At 41.8% G+C, this 22,883-nt stretch overlaps 1 protein-coding gene across 1 annotated transcript; it reads right to left on the minus strand.

Annotated features, from left to right (window-relative positions):
• Positions 1-3,791: 3,791 nt before the first annotated feature.
• Positions 3,792-7,484, minus strand: LOC134352247 (probable G-protein coupled receptor 139). The gene is made up of 2 exons (XM_063059539.1): positions 7,418-7,484; positions 3,792-4,699 (listed from the first exon to the last, which is right to left on the minus strand). The coding sequence occupies exons 1-2, from the start codon at positions 7,482-7,484 to the stop codon at positions 3,792-3,794; spliced, it is 975 nt and encodes a 324-aa protein (XP_062915609.1).
• Positions 7,485-22,883: the final 15,399 nt, after the last annotated feature.

The raw sequence follows: 22,883 nt of genomic DNA on the forward strand, positions 1-22,883 counted from the left end.
ACATACCAAGATAGACCAAAGCCAGCATGGATTCCTAAATAGGAAATCTTACCTGACAAACCTACTTTGAGGAAATTACCAGAAAGGTGGACGAAGGCAATGCAATAGATGGAGTACATTTGGATTTTCAGAAGGCCTTTGACAAGGAGCCGCACATGAGGCTGCTTAGCAAGATAGGAGCCCCAGGAATTACAGGGAGGTTACTAGCATTGGTGGAACATTGGCTGGTCGGCAGAAAACAGCCAATGTTCCATCAATGACTTGGATACAGTATTAATGGATTTGTGGGTAAGTTTGCCGATGATACGAAGATAGATGGAGCAGCGGGTAGTGTTGAGGTAACGGAGAGCCTGCAGAGAGACTTAAATAGTTTAGGGGAATGTGCAAAGAAATGGCAAATGAAACACAATGTTGGAAAGTGCATGGTCATGCACTTTGGTGGAAGAAATACACAGGCAGACTATTACCTAGATGGGGAGCGAATTCAATATGCAGGGATGCAAAGGGACTTGGGAGTCCTTGCGCAAGACATCCTAAATGTTAACCTCCAGTTGAGTCAGTTATGAAAAGGCGAATGCAATTATGGCATTCCTTTCTAGAGTTATAGAATATAAGAGCAGCGATGTGATGTTGAGGCTTTATAAGGCACCCGTGATCCCACATTTGGAGTACTGTGTGCAGTTTTGGCTCATTATTTTAGAAAGGATATACTGACATTGGAGAGGGTTCAACGAAGATTCACAAGAGTTATTGTATGAATGAAAAGGTTGCCGTATGAGGAACGTCTGGTAGCTCTTGGGCTAGATTCCCTGGCATTCAAGAGAATGATAGGGGATCTCAGAGAAACATTCTGAAAGTTAAAGCGCCTGAACAGGTTAGATATGGTAAAGTTATTTTGCATGGTATGGGGATTATAAGACAAGAGGGCACGACTTCGGGATTGAAAGACGTCCATTTAGAACTTAGGACATCCATTTAATCAGAGGGTGGCAAACTTGTGGAATTTGTTGTCACGACCAGATGTGGAGGCAAGATCATTGGGTGTTTTAAGGCAGAGAATCAGTGGCATGCAAAAGTTTGGGCACCCCGGTCAAAATTTCTGTTACGGTGTATAGCTAAGTGAGTAAAAGGTGACTTGATTTCCAAAATGCATGGTGTTAAATATGACATATTTCTTGAATATTTTAAGCAAGATTACTTTTTTATTTCCATTTTTTACAGTTTCAAAATAACCAAAAAAAGAAAAGGGCCCGAAGCAAAAGTTTGGGCACCCTGCATGGTCAGTACTTAGGAACACCCCTTTGGCAAGTATCACAGCTTGTAAATGCTTTCTGTAGCCAGCTAAGAGTCTTTCAATTCTTGATTGGGGGATTTTCGACCAATCTTTCTTGCAAAACGCTTCTCGATCTGAGATTTTTTGCATGCACAGTTTTTTTGAGGTCTCTCCACAGATTTTCGATGATGTTTAGATCCGGGACTGTGAGGGCCATGGCAAAACCTGCAGCTTGCGCCTCTTGAGGTAGTCCATTGTGGATTTTGAGGTGTGTTTCGGATCATTATCCTGTTGTAGAAGCCGTCCTTTTTTCATTTCGGCTTTCATACGGACGGTGTGAAGTTTGCACTCCAGAATTTGGTGGTATTTAATTGAATTCATTCTTCCCTCTACCAGTGAAATGTTCCCCGTGCAACTGTCTGCAACACAAGTCCAAAGCATAATCGATTCACCCCCATGCTTAACAGTTAGAGAGGTGTCCTTTTCATGAAATTCTGCACCCTTTTCTCTCCAACCATACCTTTGCTCATTGTGGCCAAAAAGTTCTATTTTAACTTTATCAGTCCACGGGACCTGTTTCCAAAATGTATCAGGCGTCTTTAGATGTTCCTTTGCAAACCTCTGACGCTGAATTTTGTGGTGAGGACGCAGGAAAGGTTTTCTTCTGATGACTCTTCCATGAAGGTCATATTTGTGCAGGTGTCGCTGCACAGTAGAACACTGCACCACCACTCCAGAGTCTGCTAAGTCTTACTGAAGGTCTTTTGCAGTTAAACGGGGCTTTTGATTTGCCTTTCTAGCAATCCTACGAGCAGTTCTCTCGGAAAGTTTTCTTGGCCTTCCAGACCTCAACTTGCCCCCCACCGTTCCTGTTAACTGCCATTACTTAATTACATTACGAACTGTGGAAACGGCTACCTGAAAACGCATTGCTATCTTCTTATAGCCTTCTCCTGCTTTGTGGGCATCATTTATTTTAATTTTCAGAGTGCTAGGCAGCTGATTAGAGGAGCCCATGGCTGCTGATTGTTGGGACAAGGTTTAAGGAGACAGCGTATTTATAAAGCTTTGAAATTTGCATCACCTGGCCTTTCCCAACGATGACTGTGACAAGCTATAGCCTTAACAAGCTAATTAAGGTCTGAGACGTTGATAAAAGTTATCTGAGAGCTCAAATCTCTTGGGTTGCTCAAACTTTTGCATGATGCTCCTTTCCTTTTTTCACTCTAGAATTGTAGAAAACAAAAATGATACAATAATCTTGCTTAAAATGTTGAAAAGAATGTTGCATCTTTAACTTTATGCATTTTGGAGATCAGTTCAGCTTATACTAACTTAACTATTCACAGTAACAGAAATTTTGACCAGGGGTGCCCAAATTTTTACATACCACTGTAGATAGGTTCTTGATTAGCCAGGGCATCAAAGGGTATGAGCAGACTCGATGGGCTGAATTACCTACTTCCGCTCCTATATCTTATAGTCTTATGGTCTAAGTCAGGGAGTGGAACAGCCACAGTAACGTGAGCAGAATTATGATGAAACAGTAAAAAGTAAGACCTGTAAAATTACGTTCTCAATAGTGCAAGAAGAAAGGTAGTAGTAAAGATGCCTTGACTACGAGAAGAAAAGACGCACTTCACTTCGGCAAAGTTCAGTTTGGGCGCAAATGGCCTGAGAGCAATAAATTTTTGTAAAGTTTGGGACAGAAATCACAAGCGGAATAAGAAGGTGGGGGAGGGTCGGACTGCAGAGTGGAAAAGACTTCATACTGACTTTTCAGAAAACTTCGCATATTTCATGCTTGAAAGTCAATTTATCTGTTTTGAACATTTGGAGCAGATGATTCCAAGGCAGAACAAGAAAAGCGTGCAATTAATATAAGTATTGCTTCGTTTACTTTCCAGAAATAGAAAACGTGCGTAGTTTGTACACACTATCAATGAACACAGGAATTGCTAAAAATAAATATTAGAGGTCGTGGACGTCGTGAAGCATCCTCATCTACATAGTCTTTTAATGAACCAAGTTGCACTAGGCTAAGTTGTCAATGGGAGTTCGCATTGGGTTCACAGCGAGCATTTCGACGTTAGGGAACCGTCAGTACCAGTGACAGCGAGGAGTAGGCAGATTATCAAAACCATTGATTACTTTACGTAATATTATCGTCCCGAGAACCAATGAATCAGGGTCATTGATGTCGCAATTGTAATAGAGCATCTGCGACTCCAGGCATTGATGTCGCACTATCAATAATCCTGTCGTTGCGGGCTCAGTGTCAATGGCCCGGGGATTTAAATTTCGAAATCAGCACAACGAGCATTGAAAATATAAAGGCATATCCATGTGCTGATGGGCAGATGTTGTAATTGCAGTATTTTTGTTATCAATCACCGCGTGTTATTTTGTGTAGCATTAGGGACGCGGGTAGTAATGATATGTTTCAGCTTGCCCGAGATTGGTCAGTACAGGGTTGACATCTCTGGATGTTGTAAATTCAACAACAGTCCAAGCTCACCTAAGTGGTTACTCTATTAATGTTCCGACGCACTGAACCGACTAAATATTTCACTGCCTTCTTCAATTGTTCCCTGAATTTGGTCTGAGTTGCCGTGTAAATAAACGTGTTGGTACAACAACTAATATTGGTCAAAAAAAATCCGGCCTCGTGAAAGACAAGTTCAGGGTCGTTCCACTCTCCTCCAGTTCCGGTGATCTGATAATAGACGAATTCCACAACAAAAGTCAGCCACAGGAATATAAAGCTGCCGGAAATGGTAAAAAGAAGAACGACAGACTTCCTCCTGTTCTGCATTTCCGGGTCAATGAGGTTCCCTCCCTTGCTCCGAACTTTCAAGCATTTACGGACTCGACTGGCCACTAAAACGTACCTGACCGTCAGGGCGTTAAGCGGCAAAATCACGGCGAAAGGGAGCAATGGGTTTAGACACGCATCAAGCCAGTCAAATCCCACCCATCCGAGTTCAGTGTAATAACTTGATTTCGTCACACAAAACCACGGTACATTGTCGATAATCTCCCTGCTTTCACGTGAGAAATAAAAGGGGACGTTCTTCAGACAAAACAGAATGCCTGTTGTTGCTAGAACGGTGGCTGCAGTTTTCTCGGTGCAATATTTTGTTCTCAGCTTCTGACAACAAATGGCAACATATCGATCAAAGGTGAAGGTTACGGTGAACCAGACAGAACAGTCCACAGCTATATATGTCAATGCAAGGTTCGTACGGCAAACAATGGTGATGTCCAGGAAACACATTGGAAAATAATGATCATTGATCTTGCGAAAAATAACTTCCGTGGTAATGAGCAGTAGATCCGCCGCTGCCATGGCCACCAGGTCGCGAGTGGTGCATTTGGAGAGGCCGCACTTTCCTTGGGATAGGATGAAAATCGCCACTAAATTCACTACAGAAAGAGAAAATATACTATCTATCATTGTACAAAAACTTTTCCGAAACTGGTCGTTTTTTGACCAAATAAGGAGAATGTTAGATCGGGGCATTTTTACAACGTTAACAGTTCGCATTTTCCTTCTTTCTGAAAGAAAGAAACTAAAGAAAAAAAGGTGGGATTAAAGACGAGCCTTCGGTTGCACAGAGTAGTTCCTTTATCGTTTCAATCCAGCTACAAGAGAACGAGAACAGGAGTATGAACAGAAACAGAGAATTGAATAAATCCATGACTTTTACGTTATTTTCATCCAGACATGCTCCTGGCCTTTCACAAAGAAGTTGATCTGCGTGTTCTAGTGCACTGTAAAAGCAGGCTGGCGGGTACAGCAAGAAATTGATAAAGATTCTAAAATGCTGATTTTCATAACAAGATCGAATGGGATTCCCTTGAGCTTTTAAATCTCTTTCATTTTATAATTTGGGTTTCCTTTGATTATGATAGAAACCAGATTTTGTCGCTTGGAGACCCTTATACAAGACCCAATCGCGACAGCAATTTAAATTGAAAGTACTTAATCACTACAGTCTTTTCTTTCATTCAGTCAATCAACACGGAACCTCTGCTAGAAAAGTTTCGCATATTTAGGTGTTACAATTTCAGATGATCTGTCCCCGACATAGCACGTAAGTATAATTGTGAAGAAAGCACTGAAACGCCTCTATTTCCCTCGGAGTCTGCGGAATTTCGTAATATCATGTAAAATTTTGACAAAGTTCTCTAGATGTGAGGTGAAGAGTATATTGACTGGCTGCATCACAGACTGGGATGGAAACACTTGAACGGAAAATCCTACAAAAAAAACAATGAATACGGCCCAGTTCATGATGGGGTTGTATATGGTGACAAAAATGCATTCTGCCGATAAATATATTTGGAATATGCTATCGGAAGAATGGTAAAAATTTTACATCTTTTTACGTGACTGCCGTCTGTACGGTCCTCCCAGTTCGACCTGCATCAACTTTGCTCATTGATTTCTTACTTTGGACCCTATCAGGATTCTTCTAAAAATCCGAAGTACGTCGTGCCCCATTGTTTCCTGTTGTGTACTATCTTATTTTCATCATGAACAAGTTTAGTAGACGCTGGGAGTATCTTTGGAATGCTCTGATACTTTTTTGGATTTGGTATCTACTGGCAATGTTACCAAGGCCTGTAGAAATTCGGCAACTGCAGGGCAATGGGGTATTGGGTAACGTTACGGAAATATTAAAGATTATCTGGCCAATGAGTGAATTGCAGCACAATTTATTCCTTGTTTTTTGTACCACTGGTCTATCTACAATACTACATTATTTTGTGGGTCGTTCTCACCCCCTCCATCATTTGTGTATTTTTTTGTATTTCTGCGAGAAGCGGACATGCGCACAATACGAAACATTTCTTTCTACTGCGAATTTCGAAACTCGATTATTTTGGTTTCCTTCCGTCTTCGTCGCTATCACCAATCTCTCACGTTTCCTATTCACTCATTGACCGGATAGTTTTGTTTTTCGTCTTATCCTAATTGTCACACCGGTTTACCATCACACAAACTTGCAGCATGAATATCTTATATGCAGCTTAACAACTCTTCATTCTCGTTCTGACGGTCAGAAACACAGAAACATAGAAAATAGGTGCAGGAGTAGGCCATTCGGCCCTTCGAGCCTGCACCGCCATTTATTATGATCATGGCTGATCATCCAACTCAGAACCCCGCCCCAGCCTTCCCTCCATACCCCCTGACCCCCGTAGCCACAAGGGCCATATCTAACTCCCTCTTAAATATAGCCAATGAACTGGCCTCAACAGTTTCCTGTGGCAGAGAATTCCACAGATTCACCACTCTCTGTGTGAAGAAGTTTTTCCTAATCTCGGTCCTAAAAGGCTTCCCCTCTATCCTCAAACTGTGACCCCTCGTTCTGGACTTCCCCAACATCGGGAACAATCTTCCTGCATCTAGCCTGTCCAATCCCTTTAGGATCTTATACGTTTCAATCAGATCCCCCCTCAATCTTCTAAATTCCAACGAGTACAAGCCCAATTCATCCAGTCTTTCTTCATATGAAAGTCCTGCCATCCCAGGAATCAATCTGGTGAACCTTCTTTGTACTCCCTCTATGGCAAAGATGTCTTTCCTCAGATTAGGGGACCAAAACTGCACACACTACTCCAGGTGTGGTCTCACCAAGGCCTTGTACAACTGCATTAGTACCTCCCTGCTCCTGTACTCGAATCCTCTCGCTATAAATGCCAGCATACCATTCGCCTTTTTCACCGCCTGCTGTACCTGCATGCCCACTTTCAATGACTGGTGTATAATGACACCCAGGTCTCGTTGCACCTCCCCTTTTCCTAATCGGCCACCATTCAGATAATAATCTGTTTTCCTATTTTTGCCACCAAAGTGGATAACTTCACATTTCTCCACATTAAATTGCATCTGCCATGAATTTGCCCACTCACCCAAACTATCCAAGTCACCCTGCATCCTCTTGATGTTTCTTTGTTTTTGGTTATTTTAATACCAGTTGTTAAATCCCTCCTTTTATTAGTCCACAATATGGGAAGTTATTAATATGCTAGTTCATAAAACCTATCGGACATATTTATTTAATGGTTTTGCCATTGCATTCCTGCCTAATACAAATTCCAACACGGTTTAACTTTATATTTGCACTAACTTACCAGGAACACCTATGACGGCAATGATCACATACAATATTTTCTCGACACCGTAGTACTCTTTCAGCATTTTCCAGTTGAGCAATAGCAGTCACTGTACTGTAGATAATTACCACAGTCTACTTTACCAAAGTCTTTATATACTTTGTTTCTGGTCCCAGGTGTCAATGGTGTGCAACTGGACTAAAAATAGTGATTTAAAGTGCTCACAGAGTACGACAACTGAAAACAATTCCTCGTAACAAACTGTGTTTGTTCAGGTTTTAACTGATAAACACCAAGTACTAGAAATCGCATTGAAAAAACAGATTGAATCTGAGAGTGGCGTTCTGCTAGAAAGGTGGTCAGAATGTCATCTATGAACGGTCTTTTTACCTCAGGTTGTTCACATCATATCATACAACCAGCTCATCCAGCAATGCAGTTCTTAATGTCGAGTCCCACGCAGGAGAGACAACTCCCTTCCCTGCAAGTGGGACTGATATCCACGGACTAGAAAAAAAAGTTCATCTCTTTAAACTAACACACTTTGGTAAAGTGATAAATTATTCTATGAGATAAATCAGCAAAGATGTTGCAACCATCTGAGACCAATACAGCCTTCAGCATTTCATAGCATGTCAATATTAATGTATACATCGAAATCAGAGGACATAGTAACATGACTAATCTCGCGGAGGAGAATACCCTTCAAACATGGTTTCTATGCCGACCATGATGTCAACCAAAATTATTTGCATCTAACTGTACATGTGCTTGTATAAATGTCACGCTGAGCATTTTTACCACTTCCCTGGGAACACTCTCCTCGTAGTTACCAACATCTGTGTAAACCTCACGATAAAGCTAACCCCTTCAATAATAGAAATGTCCACCTTGTGAAAAGGATTCCTACTATCTATCCTTCTCATAATTATATATTTTGTTCACACTCAGATACTGAAAACCCTTCACAAACGACTTATGTTCGTGCGATATCTACTAATATTTATTACCCTCTATTTCTGGCAGCATCCGGGTTCTTCATCATTTTAATATCTAACGTAGCCAGACAGAATACTTCAAAAGAGAGAGCACCAACGTTTTACACTTCTACAACATGATTTCTCAACTTCTATACTTAAAAGACTGGTGAAGACAAGCAGTGATCTCCGTTAACATCATCTCTAAAACCGATCTAGGTGCTCAGAGGGACTTTCCTCTACACCATGCACACACACTTATCCTCACGCAGCAGGAGTTCTGGTATTTGGTCTTTTTGAGGGGGGGGGGTGAACAATATCAGAGAAAAATTGCACAGCCATAGTAGGTTTAGTAATCATCATCATCAGGTGCCATGCCCAGTTTGAGCTTTGACTGCCATGGCCCACACACTCCTGTTTCTGGTCAAGTGGATCAATTCATTGGTATTCATTTCCAGTTCTGTGGCTGCTGTCTCCATCATCATTTGTCTTTCTCGTCCTCTTGCATTTCCCTTCAATCTTTCCCATAATTACCGTGCATTCTAACAACTCTTTCCTAATCACATGTCCAACGAAGTTACGTTGCCTTTTCATGATCTCATACATTATTGCTCTTTTTGTGTTTGCTCTGTTCATGACATCCTCGTTAGATATTCGTAACCTGCATGATATTCTTTACATCCTCCTCAAAAACCACATCTGTGCTGCTACAATTCGTTTCCTCGTGTTACTAGATATTGTCCAACATTCTGAGCCATATAACATAATTGGATAAACGTAACATTTCTGTACTCTGAGGCGGGTTGTCATGCCTAGTTTAGTATTGGTCAGTATATTCTTCATTCTCGTAAAGGTCTCTTTTGCCATCCCTATTCTTGTTTTGATGTCCAAGTCGCACCTGCCATCTGAGTCACACAGCTTCCTAAGTAGCAAAATTTCTCTATTTGTTTTATGTCTTCCCCGTTTATTCACAGCCTGCATATAGGATTCTCCGTCTTTTTGGATATCACCATACATTTGTCTTTTTGCAATTGATAGATAGACCCATTTTTTCACTTTCTTAACAATTATATCAATTAAGTTTTGTAGTTCCTCCTCCCTACTTGCAATAAACACAGTGTCATCTGCATATCTGAAATATTGATGTGTTCACCGCCAACTTTGATTCCCAAGAAGTCTCTTACTGTTTGTAATATTGTTTCACTGTACACATTAAATAAATCAGGGGAAAAAACACACCCTTGTCTAATGCCTCTCTTGATTTCCGTAAACTGACTCACTTCTCTATCTATTCTTACAGCGGCAGTTGTTCCCTGTACAGATTTCTGATTAGGCGGAGGTCTTTCGAATCTAGATCTAGAGCTTTCTGTAATATTTCAAATAACTTATTGTGCTTCACTTTATCAAATGCTTTTGTGTCGTCGATAAAACAAAGAAACAAATCTTTTTGCACTTGACCAGCTCTTTCTGACAGTATCCTTAACATCAATATTGCGTTTCCTGTACCTTTATCTTTCACAAAACCACATTGTTCTTTGCTTATTTCAGCTTAAAACTTACTTTTATCTCTTGTCATCAAAATTCTTAGAAGTATCTTGATGATATGACTGAATAAATTTATGGTCCTATGTAATTCACATTTTATTGCTCCAGCTTTCTTAGGAAGAGTGATAAATACTGATTTTTTTCATCTCTTCTGGTATTATTCCAGTCTCATCAACTTCATTGATTAAATCAGTAAGTTTTCCAATTCCATAATCTTCTAGGTCGATAACTTGTTCTATTACTAATTCATCAGGACCTGCTGCCTTTCCTTTCATCATCTTATTTATTGCATTACGAACTTCAGATTTTAAAATATTTGGACCTTCTATGCTTTTTTCCGTCTCCTTTCTTCCATTAGATTTTTTATTTTATCTGTCATCCATTTATTCTTTGTGTGTTTTTCTTTTTTAGGAATCACTGACTTTGCTGATTCCACCAAGCCACCCTTTAAAGAGTTAAGTTTAATTTCTACATGATCGCTATCATCTTCAACAGATTCAATTCCTTATTTCAATTGTAAATTTTTGTCTTCAGTTTTCTTCTTTAATTAATTGCAAGTAGTCAAGGGATTGTTCAGGTTTTTGCTTCTTCGGTTTTTTAAAGTTTTACTTTAACATGACTTAATATTGGGTTCTGGTCACTATTACAGTCTGCACCTGGATGTGTTTTGCAACGAGTCACTGACATTCCAAATCTTTGGTTTATAGTAATAGAGTCAATTTGATTTCTAGTTTTACCACCTGGACTTTTCCAGGTCCACAAGCCTCTTGGATGGTTTTTGAAGTAGGTATTCATAATGACCTGATTATTCATCTTGCACCGTTCTACCCATTTCTCACATTTCATTTCTTTCCCCTAGTCCAAATTTTCCTATGGTATTTCTATCAGAACCTTGTCCTTCTTTAGCATTTAGATCTCCCATGACAATAACAATATCTTGAGATTTGCATCCATTCTTTGCTTGTTCAAGCTCTTCATAGAATTTATCTATATCTTCATTTGTTCCATCTGTTGTTGGTGCATATAACTGTATAATTGCAAAATCAAATGGTTGTCCTCTGAATCTAACAAGGAACACTCTTTCCGATATTGCCCAATGTCCTAAAACACTTTTTGCCATGTTTACATCCATAAGATTTCCTACTCTATTAGTATCGGTTGTTCCACAAGAATAAACTAGGGATTTATTTCTAATCTGACATGTTCCAGCACCTATCCAACGAATTTAGCTAATTCCCATGATATTAATCTTTAGCCTTTCCATTTTATTTATCACATTGTTCAATCTTCCTGCTTGATATAGGGTTATTACATTCCAAGTGGCAATAATTTTCTTTTGTGTTACTTGAATTTTGTGAGCAGTAGCTTGATGACGGTCGGGAATACACTGCTGGCCAGAATCAACCCTACCGAGCGAAGCATCCTCAGAGTTATCTTGAAGATCCTCTTGACGCAGTTGGTGCGTGATACATTTTGTCAGTTTGAGCATGGTTTTCTTTGCAAATAGCAACGGTGGTTTGTTGTTGCCTACCGTTGGGCGAACTAAAGAAATTGCCATTTCTCTTCCCAAATATTCATCCGCCTATACGATAGCCGTTGGCATTTGAGGTCCTAGCTCATCCGCCTTCTCCGTCATAAGTTCAGTAACTGAACATGCCGGATCTGCCGTTGCCCTCCCTTCGCTCGTATCCTGAGCAGGAACCCTTGCAGGTGCTACCGTTCCGGGTCAGAGCGGCCCTGAGATCAATGAATGACTAAGGAGTAACTGCACTTTCCCCAAAGCTCCGGAAGTCCCAATCAGAGTTTCATCTCCGGTTGAAGCTTAGAGACTTACCCAGGACTGAGGTTTAGTAAAAGGTAGCTGATTTAATAGCATCACATGCACCGAGGTACTTTTGTATTTATTCCGTCCTGAATGGCTCCTCCATACAAAAGTACATAAATGCAATATAAAAGAAAAAAAACACAATGCAGGATATTATGTTACATTAACAGGGAAAACGCAGTCCACTCTGGTCATGGATTCTCTGTGATGTTATATGATTGGAACAACAATTATATGTTTACACTCCATTGTAGTAAATTACGACAGACTGTTTGTTTCTAATACCTGGTGGTCCATTCACGTCAATTTGCGGTGATTAGCGCTCATGCGCACACGTTCCCACGACATGAAAATGTTTCAAAACATCACCTGTCAATGATCTGCAGATTTTATCTTACAGCCTGCCCTCTACTATTCAATTTACTGAACCTAAATATAACTTCCTGAAGCCTTGCGTTCTTCACATAGCCACGCTGCTAAACCAATGTGTATCAATACAGAAGGACATACTGTATTTGATCATTTTGTGAAAAATATTAGTTTGTTCAGTGAATTCTAATCCATCCAGTTTGTCGCCAGTAACCCGAAATGAAGTCAACTCATTCATGTATTTCTACATTGAAGAATCTTTAATTCCGCAAAAATTATTACCACTCCAGGTTGTTTTAACTATCTCATATATAGCTCATTGTCCAAGAGATTTGAAAATCCAAATATAACTGATCAGCGTATATTTTATATACTGTTAGTTGCAACCAAATTCAACGCCGATAGTTTTGATAGAGATAATATTCTTTACATGACGACAGGTTGATACAATGCCGAATACATGATCTTGATTTTTTTTATCATTAGTATTTTCGGTGAGTCTCGCTAGCAAGTTTTACTCAGTGATTCTAGTGTTTTCTTAACGGCTATCGCTTTACAGCAAAATGGTCCAAGGCTTTGTTTCATTTCTATGGTTTCTTTCTCAAGAAGACAAGTTCCTTCCGCTTCTGCCCAACCTTTGAATCGAAAGTGGATGTGCAAGAACACCCAGCATCCACCTTAGTACCATCTTTGAAATAAGTGAGTGAAAAAAAATGAGATTTCGAGTCAGATAATCGTTATCCGTAAACACGAAAGAAAGGTGAACGGGTAAATTTACTTTATAGAGAAATTAGTTACGATGATAAACGGGACATAGAGTATAATTTGGGGACAGTTGGCAGCCAATTGTGCTTTGATCACCGTGATATGTCTTGCCAATGCCCGGACTGTGGAACACACACAGGAAGCCAGGCTGCACAACCAGAGAAACAAGGATCCGAACCATCGTAATAGATTGTCAATTTACAGCTGAAACGGCCAGCGCTGATGCCGATATCAACCTTATACTCTTCAGTTCTAACGATCGGAGGAAGTGGAGCGGAGGCAGTGGACGGTATTAATATTCAAGTCGGGCAATGATCCAGTAAATTCGTGATTCTGAACGTTCATGTTCAAGTATATACAAACACTCATAACCACACCCCCCACCCGCTGGAGACATCAATTGGACGCCAAGATAAAGACAACATGGGCGGAAGTCAGCAGACTAACGAGCTCAGAAAGGTGTGAAGATCAAAGACTCATTCCGGCATTTAAAACGTAGAGAGGTATGCCCATAGTCGAAGCCCATGGAAACGGTCAAGCAACAGTTATCAGCTCTGGCTCCCAGTCTACAGAGGTACACGAAAGGCACAGGGGTCAAGCGAATAAATGCACTTTTCTCCAAAGAACCAGGAAAAGTATTTGCAAAGTTCTAGAATAATAGCATGCCAGCACCTGAACCAACCAGCTAAGCAACTGAGGAGTACTGAAAAAGTGTATGTATAACTAAACTGGAAAAGCAGGCTCCCACTCTTACTGGCAAACTCAAGGAAGAGCAATACTCATAATGGAGGACCTCACAAAGGATCAACACTGTGAAACTACCAGCCAAAATCTCCCTGTTAACAATATGGAAGCTTCAATACGGCACCATAGCCACCAAGCTGAAGGAACATATGTGTAAATCCCTGAGCTACTGGTAGACAAAGTAGTTATGCGAGACTCCAAGACCAAGCAAAACAACCTAAGCAGGGTCTGGATTAACTCCTAGAAAGCATACGACTCAATGCTGTATTCGTGGATTCTGGACTGCCTGTCCCTGCACAAGATCAACATTGTACTAAAGACCTTCACCAAGAACTCAGTGGGCTGCTGGAGGACAATGCTAGCCATTAACTCAAAGCCAACAAAACAAGTATACATTGTGTGGAATATACAGTGTGGAATATACCAGAGTATGCACTATTCCCACTACTGTTCTGATAAGCTTCAATCACCTCAGCCAGATCATCTCAAAGAGTGGATATGGGTACAGCTTCAAGAGTGGAGAGTATATCATCCACCTCTTGTACATGGATGACATCAAGCTGTATGCCAGAAAAGAAAGAGACATTGACCATCTGATCCACCCTACAAGGGGGTACAGAAGAGATATCGATATGTCTTTTGGACCGGAAAAGTGCTGTAGGATGGTAGTGAAAAGAGGCAAATTCATCGCCTGAAAGATTCTGGTTACATGGAGGCCGCAAACTACATGGAGAAGACAGCTTCAAATACCTCAGAATACTGCAGGCGCATAGACGCCACGACCAAGACACAAGGACAACTGAAACATCGAAGTACATCCAAGGTATGAGGCAGGTCTTAAAAGTCCAGACGAATGAGAGAACGAGCTATCAACATATTTGCTCTAACAGTCATTAGGTATCTGGACACAATAGTGTGCTGGCCAACGTACAGACGGGAGGCTGCTATCATCAAACCAGGAAACTACTGAAAATAAATGGAGGATTCCACTCAAATCCAAAGGCAAGCGACTGTACACCTGCTGAAATAAAGGAGAACAGGGGCTTGGAAGTGTCAAGACCACAATCCTGGATGGAATGCGAAACATTGATGAGTATGCCTATAAGATGGCCCCTAAGGATAATCTATGAGGGTATTACTTCAGACGGCAAGCATTGCACATGGAAGAGGATGTCGGTGAAGTAGAGCCAGCAGACCTGAGGCCATGGTAAGACAAGCCACTGCACGGGATGTTAAATCTCCATATATCAGAGGTGGATGACACAAGAAAGTCGTACCAATGGCTGGAAATGGCAAGATATAGGGAATGCACACAGGTGCTTCTTCTATCTGCACAAGAACAGACCCTGAGCACAAGAACAATAGAAGCAGGGTTCTATCACACGGGACAAGACACAAGATGCAGGCTGTGCAAGGAATCCGCTAACACAATCCAGTACATAGAACTAGGTCTAAGATGCAGACAGTGATAGCATACGCTTAATGGCACAGCCAATGGGCAGGAATTGTGTGCGGGAACACCTGCGCTGAGTATGGATTGGACGCTCATAATTCCAAATGGGAAACACCAGAGAAAGTAGTACAGAATGATAAAGATAAGATGCTGTGAAACGTCCATATACAGAGTGCTAAGCAGGTACTGGCCAACCAGCCAGACATATTAATATTAGACAAGGAATAGAAAACATAAATGGAAGGATAATAACATCAGGAAGTAAGTATATACCTACTTCACCGAATTTAACCTGATCTTTAACAGATTTGACATTGTGGCTCCTGCCCATCCCCCACATTAGTCATCTGTTGTCGGCCCCCAACCAGCACATATTCCACTCTCCCCTCCTAACCCTCCTCACAGTCCCCCACCCTGCTCTCATGACTATACCCCTTCCCCACACGAAACCACCACGGTGGGCTTCACAGCTGAACAGGTGTGAAGACAGCTGAAACGTCTCAACCCAAGCAAGGCTACAGGCCCGGATGGTTTCAGTACCAGGGTGCTCAAAGCCTGTGCCCCTCAGCTATATGGAGTACTTTGCCATGTCTTCAACCTGAGCCTGAGTCTCCAAAGGGTTCATATGCTGTGGAAGACGTCCTTTCTCGTCCCTGTGACGAAGACGCCGCGCCCCAGCGGCCTCAATGACTACAGACCGGTGGCATTGACCTCCCACATCATGAAGACCCTGGAGAGACTTGTTCTGGAGCTGCTGCGACCTGTGGTTAGGCCACACTTAGATCCCCTCCAGTTCGCCTACCAGCCCCGACTAGGAGCTGAGGATGCCATCGTCTACCTGCTGAACCATATCTACACCCACCTAGACAAGCCAACGAGCACTGTGAGGGTCATGTTTTTTCACATCTCCAGTGCATTCAGCACCATCCGCCCTGCTCTGCTGGAGGAGAAGCTGACAGCGATGCAGGTGGATGCTTTCCTGGAGTTATGGATTATTGATTACCTGACTGGCAGACCGCAGTACGTGTGCTTGCAACACTGTGTGTCCGACAGAGTGATCAGCAGCACTGGGGCTCCACAGGGTACTGTCTTGTCTCCCTTTCTCTTCGCCATTTACACCTCGGACTTCAACTACTGCACAGAGTCTTGTCATCTTCAGAAGTTTTCTGATGACTCTGCCATAGTTGGATGCATCAACAAGGGAGATGAGGCTGAGTACAGGGCTACGGTAGGAAACTTTGTCACGTGGTTGGAGCAGAATTATCTGCCGCTTAATGTGAAAAAGACTAAGGAGTTGGTGGTAGACCTGAGGAGGGCTAATGTACTAGTGACCCCTGTTTCCATCCAGGGGGTCAGTGTGGACATGGTGGAGGATTACAGATACCTGGGGATACGAATTGACAATAAATTGGACTGGTCAAAGAACACTGAGGCTGTCTACAAGAAGGATCAGAGCAGTCTCCTTTTCCTGAGGAGACTGAGGTCCTTTAACATCTGTCGGACGATGCTGAGGATGTTCTATGAGTCTGTGGTGGCCAGTGCGATCATGTTTGCTGTTGTGTGCTGGGGCAGCAGGCTGCGGGTAGCAGACACCAACAGAATCAACAAACTCATTTATAAGGCTAGTAGCGTTGCGGGGATGGAACTGGACTCTCTGACGGTGGTGTCTGAAAAGAGGATGCTGTCCAAGTTGCATGCCATCTTGGACAATGTCTCCCGTCCACTACATAATGGTCTGGTTGGGCACAGGAGTACATTCAGAGAGAGACTTATTCCACCGAGATGCAACACAAAGCGTCATAGGAAGTCATTCCTGCCTGTGGCCATCAAACTTTACAACTCCTCCATTGGAGCGTCAGACACCCTGAGCCAATAGGCTGGTCCTAGACTTATTTCCTGGCATAATTTACATATTACTATTTAATTATTTATGGTTTTATTACTATTTAATTATTTATGGTGCAACTGTAACGAAAACCAATTTCACTTGGGATCAATAAAGTATGACTATGACTATGACTATATAAGAAGCTGGAGATATACCAGGTCTTAAAAGAGCAGTTAGAAAGTATGAGGCAGGGTAAGGCCAGAGCAATACCGGTGGTGATAGGAATATTTCAAAATGTGGCAGATGGATTGGGAGAGTGTCTCCAACAAACCAGGGGAACTACATCTGAGAACTCGGTCTAATACAGCGCACTGTTAGGAAAAGCAGGATTCTGCACCGAAACCTCGATATCCCTGAGTTCTGGTAGAGGACCTGAGATTGAGGGAAATACGCCTTTTGCAATTATCCTGCTTTATGCATTAATTACTCATCAAACGTGGTCTAATATTCGTCTAAGTCACAATAATAGACAACCACAATCTGCCTCAACTAATACTAGACAAGCAATTGTACTTCTCGTCAATACAGAGTACACTATTTGAACAATCACAGTCTAGTCCCATAAAGGTATGTGAACTTCTGGGATATTGCCTTCTAAAATCAATGCGATGAGACTGGATATGTGGATGTAGACCCGTTCTGCTCGAAAAGAAAAGAAAATGGTTACTGATGGAGCCGGCTTTTCTTAAAAAGTATCTGTTTGTGTGCACCATGTGTCCATCTAAACAACTTTCTGAGCAACTTAAAGGAGGAATTGTAGAGATGGTTGAAGCGTTTCTAAAGACCTGAATGTTCGTCAGTCCACACGCAAAATTGCCTAAAAATGGAGCAAATCAGCATTCTTGCTACACGCCCAAGGAGTGGCCCTCCTTTTTTTTTCACTAAGTGCAATCGTGAACAATAGCCAGATCATAAATGCTGGTCAAGTCAACTAGTGCCCAGAGAGAACTCTGATAGTCTAATCAGATGGTTCACTGCTGCTCAGCGATAGAACACAAAACAGGCACAAGGATCGCTAGCCCCCGTACCCCAGAAACACAACTGAGTGGTGCGGCGGAGGTATGCGCTATGCATGTCGTGATCTGAAAGCATCATGTTGACTCATAACAGATCGGGTTCCCGGTGGAACAGCTTAGTCAAGGATGGGGTGATCAGCGCAGATGAACAAATTATACCTCCACTAACCCATAAAGATCACCCCAAGAACACAACGTGTAATGCAGGAGATGAAAATAATCCAAGTGTAAGAGTTAAGCCTGCAGAAATTTCTAGAACGTTCATGTACTGTTTCCTGTTTTCCTGTTTATATCTATGGATAAAAATTATGTGAAAAGGGATACAGTGAAATTCATCTGTCCAATAAAAGAAAACCACTGAACAAGAATGGTGTTCATGGAACGACAACACAGAGGAAACCATTGCTCGCCAACAAAAAAAAGGTGCTGCACGTTTGAGGTTTGAAGGAGTTTATTACTGCTGAAGGACGTTCTACCAGTTATTAAATACAAAGGCTCTCATACTTCTTTGAGCCTGGACTGTGAATGATTCCGCAATATGTTCATTAAGGATCTGAAAAGTGCAATTTTTTGTGTGTTATTGTGTTAGGTAGATTGCGTTTGTCTATTATTGTGATTTGGACGAAGTTCAGACCACATTCAATGAGTAACCAATGCAGAAAATTAGGTAATGTAAGGATAGATAGATAGATAAAAAGAAAGATAGCGAGAGAGAGATCGATACATAGATAAACAGGAAATGGGAACAAAGTACAGTATAAAGCTCACTGCTCGAGTGTGAAGATTTCTGTAGGGTCAGGTTATTGATTAGTCTCACAGTCCGAGGGAAGAAGACGTTGCCCTGTATGGCAGTCTGGTCCTGATGTATCTCTGCCTCTTTCCTGACAGTAGTGGATTAAGAAAGATTGCGGCGTGTGTGGTAGGGGTCAGTAGCAATTAATGGGACCGTTCGCCTGCAACGCCCCAGTAAATTTCAAACATAGAGAGAAGTAAAGCACTGATGATGCTCTCTGCTATTATTTTTAATCTCTGTAGAGCCATGCAGTCTGATACCTTGCAGCTCCTGTAGCACACAAAGATGCAGCCATATAGGATACTCTCCAGCGTGATTTCTAGAAAATTGTTATAACGATGACAGGGAACATTGCACAACTCAATCTTTTCAGGACATTTAGATGTGCTGAAACTGGAAATTGTTCATAGTTGGTTCATTGTATGGCTTCTCATATAAGATCATAAGATATAGAAACAGAAGTAGGCAATTCGGACCATCGAGTCTGCTGCGCCATTGAACCATGGGCTGATCCAATTCTTCCAATCATCCTCACTCCCCTGCCTTCACCCCATACCCTTTGATGCCATGGCTAATAAAGAACCTATCTATCTCTACCTTAAAAACATCCAATGACTTGGCCTCCGCAGCCCCTCGTGGCAACAAATTCCACAGAATTACCACCCTCTGACTAAAGTAATTTCTTCGCATCTCAGTTCTAAAAGGATGTCCTTCAATCCTGAAGTCGTGCCCTCTTGTCTTAGGATCCCTGCCATGGGAAGTAACTTTCCCATATCAAATCTGTTCAGGACTTTTAACATTCGGAATGTTATCCCTCATTCTCCTGAACTCCAGGGAATACAGCCCAAATGCTGCCAGACGCTCCTCATACGATAACTCTTTCATTCCTGGAATCATTGTTGTGAATCTTCTCTGAACCTTCTCTAATGTCAGTATATCCTTTCTGAAATAAAGAGCCCCAAACTGCACACAATACTCCAAGTGTGGTTTCACGAGTACCTTATAGAATCTCAACATCACATCCCTGCTCTTATGTTTTATATCTCTAGAGATGAATACCAACATTGCATTCGCTTTTTAACAAACGTCTTGAACCTGTAGGTTAACCTTTAGGGTATCTTGCACAAGGACTCCCAAATATCTTTGCATCTCTGCATTTTGAAGTCTCATAGTCTGCCTGTTTATTACTTCCTATGAAGTGCATCACCGTACACTTTCCAATATCGTATTTCATTTGCCACTTCGTTGACCATTCCCCTAAACTACCTACGTCTCTCTGCAGGCGCTCTGTTTCCTCAACACTACCCGCACCTCCACCTACCTTTGTATCATCGGCAAATTTAGCCACCTATTCATCAATACCGTAGACCAAATCATTGACATATATCGCAAAAAGCATCAGTCACTACACCGACCGCTGTGGAACTCCACTGGTAACCGGCAGCCAGACAGACTAGGGTCCCCTTATTCCCACTCTCTGTTTCCTGCCGACCAGCCAAATGCAACACACATGCTAGTAACTTCCCTGTAATTCCATGGGTTCTTATCTTGTTAAGCAGCCTCATGTGCGGCACCTTGTCAAAGGCCTTTTGAAATTCCAAGTACGCCATGTCTGCTGCATCTCCTTTCGATACACTGCTTATAATACCGGCAAAGAATTGCAGTAGGTTTGTCAGACTGGATTTTATTTCAAGAAACCATGCTGGCTTTGACCAACCTTGTCATGTACCTCCAGGCACTTCGTAATCTCATCCCTAAGAATCGATTCCAACAAATTACCAACCGCTGATGTCAGGCTAACGGATTTATTTTCTGCTGCCTCGCACAATTCTTAAATAGCGGAGTAACGTTTGCAATTTTCCAGTCATCCGGTACAATGCCAGAATCTATTATTCTTGAAAGAAAATCCCTAATGCGTCTGCAGTCTCTCCACCTACTTCCTTCAGACCCCGTGGGTGCATTCCATCAGGTCCAGGAGATTCATCCACCCTCGGACTATTAATTTTCTTGAGCATCATTGCAGTCTTAATTTTCACTGCGTAAACATCACTTCTCTGACACTATTGAATGTCCGATACATTGCAGACATCTTTCCCTGTGAAGACTGATGCAAAATATACATTCAGTTCATCTGCCATCTCGGCATCTCTCATTGCAATATCTCCAGCGTCATTTTGTAGCTATATCTATCCTCGACTCTCGTTTATATACTGAAAAAGCTTTTAGTACCTTCTTTGATATTAATCGCCAGCTTCTTTTCATAATTCATCTTTTCCTTCCCAATGACCTTCTTAGTTTCCTTCTGCAAGTTGTTAAGAGTGTCCTAACCCCTTATATTCCCACTGGCTCAGGTTTCCTTGTATGCTCTCTCTTTTGCTTTTACTTTGGCTTTGACGTTATTTGGCAGCCACGGTACTGTTCTTCTTCCCTTTGAAAGTTTCTTCTTATTTGGAATATACCTGTCTAGCACGTCCCTCATTTGTCGCAGAATCTCCAGCCATTGCTGCTCTGCTGTCCTTCCTGCAAATGTCCCTTTCCAGTCAACTTCGGCCAGTTCCCCTCTCATGCCATTGTAATTTCCTGTATTCTACTGAAATGCCGCCAGATTGGATTTTAATTTTTCCAACTCAAATTTCAATGTAAACTCGATCATATTGTGATCACTGTTCCCTAAAGGTTCCTTAAACTTAAGCTCTTTTATTTCCTCCGGATCATTGCCAACTGCAAGGTTACTCATAAATATACTTTGAAGTTTCCTTCTGAAATCTGGGATAAAACTGACTGTGCACTTAACTTTGTAGTATATGCCTTTTATAATTTTGTATACTTCTGTGAGATCATCCCCCAATTCCAATGAATACACGTTCAACTTTGTCTGCTCAGCCTTTGTCTATAACATAATGTGCCGCAAATTTTTCATGGATCAGCTTTGCACGCATTGCAGATTTTCCCATAGCAAATCTACCAAATCTGAACACAATAGCGTAGGTGACGCCTCACCAGCGTCTTGTACAACTACAATATTGAATCCTCTATAGTCAGTGCCGTTACTGATGAAGGACCACGTGTCAAAAACGTACTTCGTTTTCCTGCCTACCTGCAACGTTACGTTCAGGACATCATATACTTCTCCTCCCAACTCCTTTTGTTATCACACTCTCTCCAGCCAAACGATCACTACAAATTTGACCCTCATTTGCTTTCCCAAAATTTCGCACTTATAGACTGAATTTTCCGTTCCTGAGACCACTTCCTCTGCTGACCAAGGTCCCTTCATGTGTCCTTTTGATCAACTTCACTCTCAACGACATCTGCTGTGTCAGTATCATCATCAAACTTACTGGCCATACCATGTGCATACAGATCCATGCCTTTGATTAAGGTAACAAGCACTAACCCCCGAGGAACACCTCTTGCAATAGGATAAGCAAACTTATACTATTACATTCCGCTTCACAAAATGAAGCTAATTCTACCTCGATTTTTATATTTCTGATCAGATTCCGTACAATCTAACTTTCTACTGTAGCCGATCATGCAGTAACTTATCAGAGGTTTAAGTGAACTCTATTTAGACCACGTCCATACCCCTGCATCTGTCGAATGTCTCGCTTATTTCTTCAAAAGTAATCAATGTAATTTCTAAGATATTACTCACCGCCCCGCCCCCCACCACCCCACAGAGCCACACTCGCAATCCGCAGTGAACTCATTTGTTTCCAACACCTTTTATACCTTAACCCTCTGAACCTCCTCTATTAACTTGTTTGCCGATGATCATGAGACCGTAATATAAAGGAGCACAATAGAGCCACTTCGCCCGTTGAGTCTGCTCCACCATTTCATTATGGCTGATAGAATTTTTCTCTCAGTTCCAAAATCCTGCCTTCTCCCCATATTCCTTAATACCTCACCAATCAAGAATCTGTCAAACTCTGCTTTAAACATACATATAAGACTTGGCCTCCACGGCTGCCTGTGGCAAAGAATTCCACAGATTCACTACTATCAAGCTAGAGAAATCCCTCCTCATCTCCATTCCGAAAGGATGGCCCTCTAATATGAGGCTGCATCCTCTGGTCTTAGACTTTCCCACCACAGGAACCATC

The sequence above is a fragment of the Mobula hypostoma genome, chromosome 9 (assembly GCF_963921235.1).
Source record: "Mobula hypostoma chromosome 9, sMobHyp1.1, whole genome shotgun sequence".
In the NCBI taxonomy this organism is placed as follows: Eukaryota; Metazoa; Chordata; class Chondrichthyes; order Myliobatiformes; family Myliobatidae; genus Mobula; species Mobula hypostoma.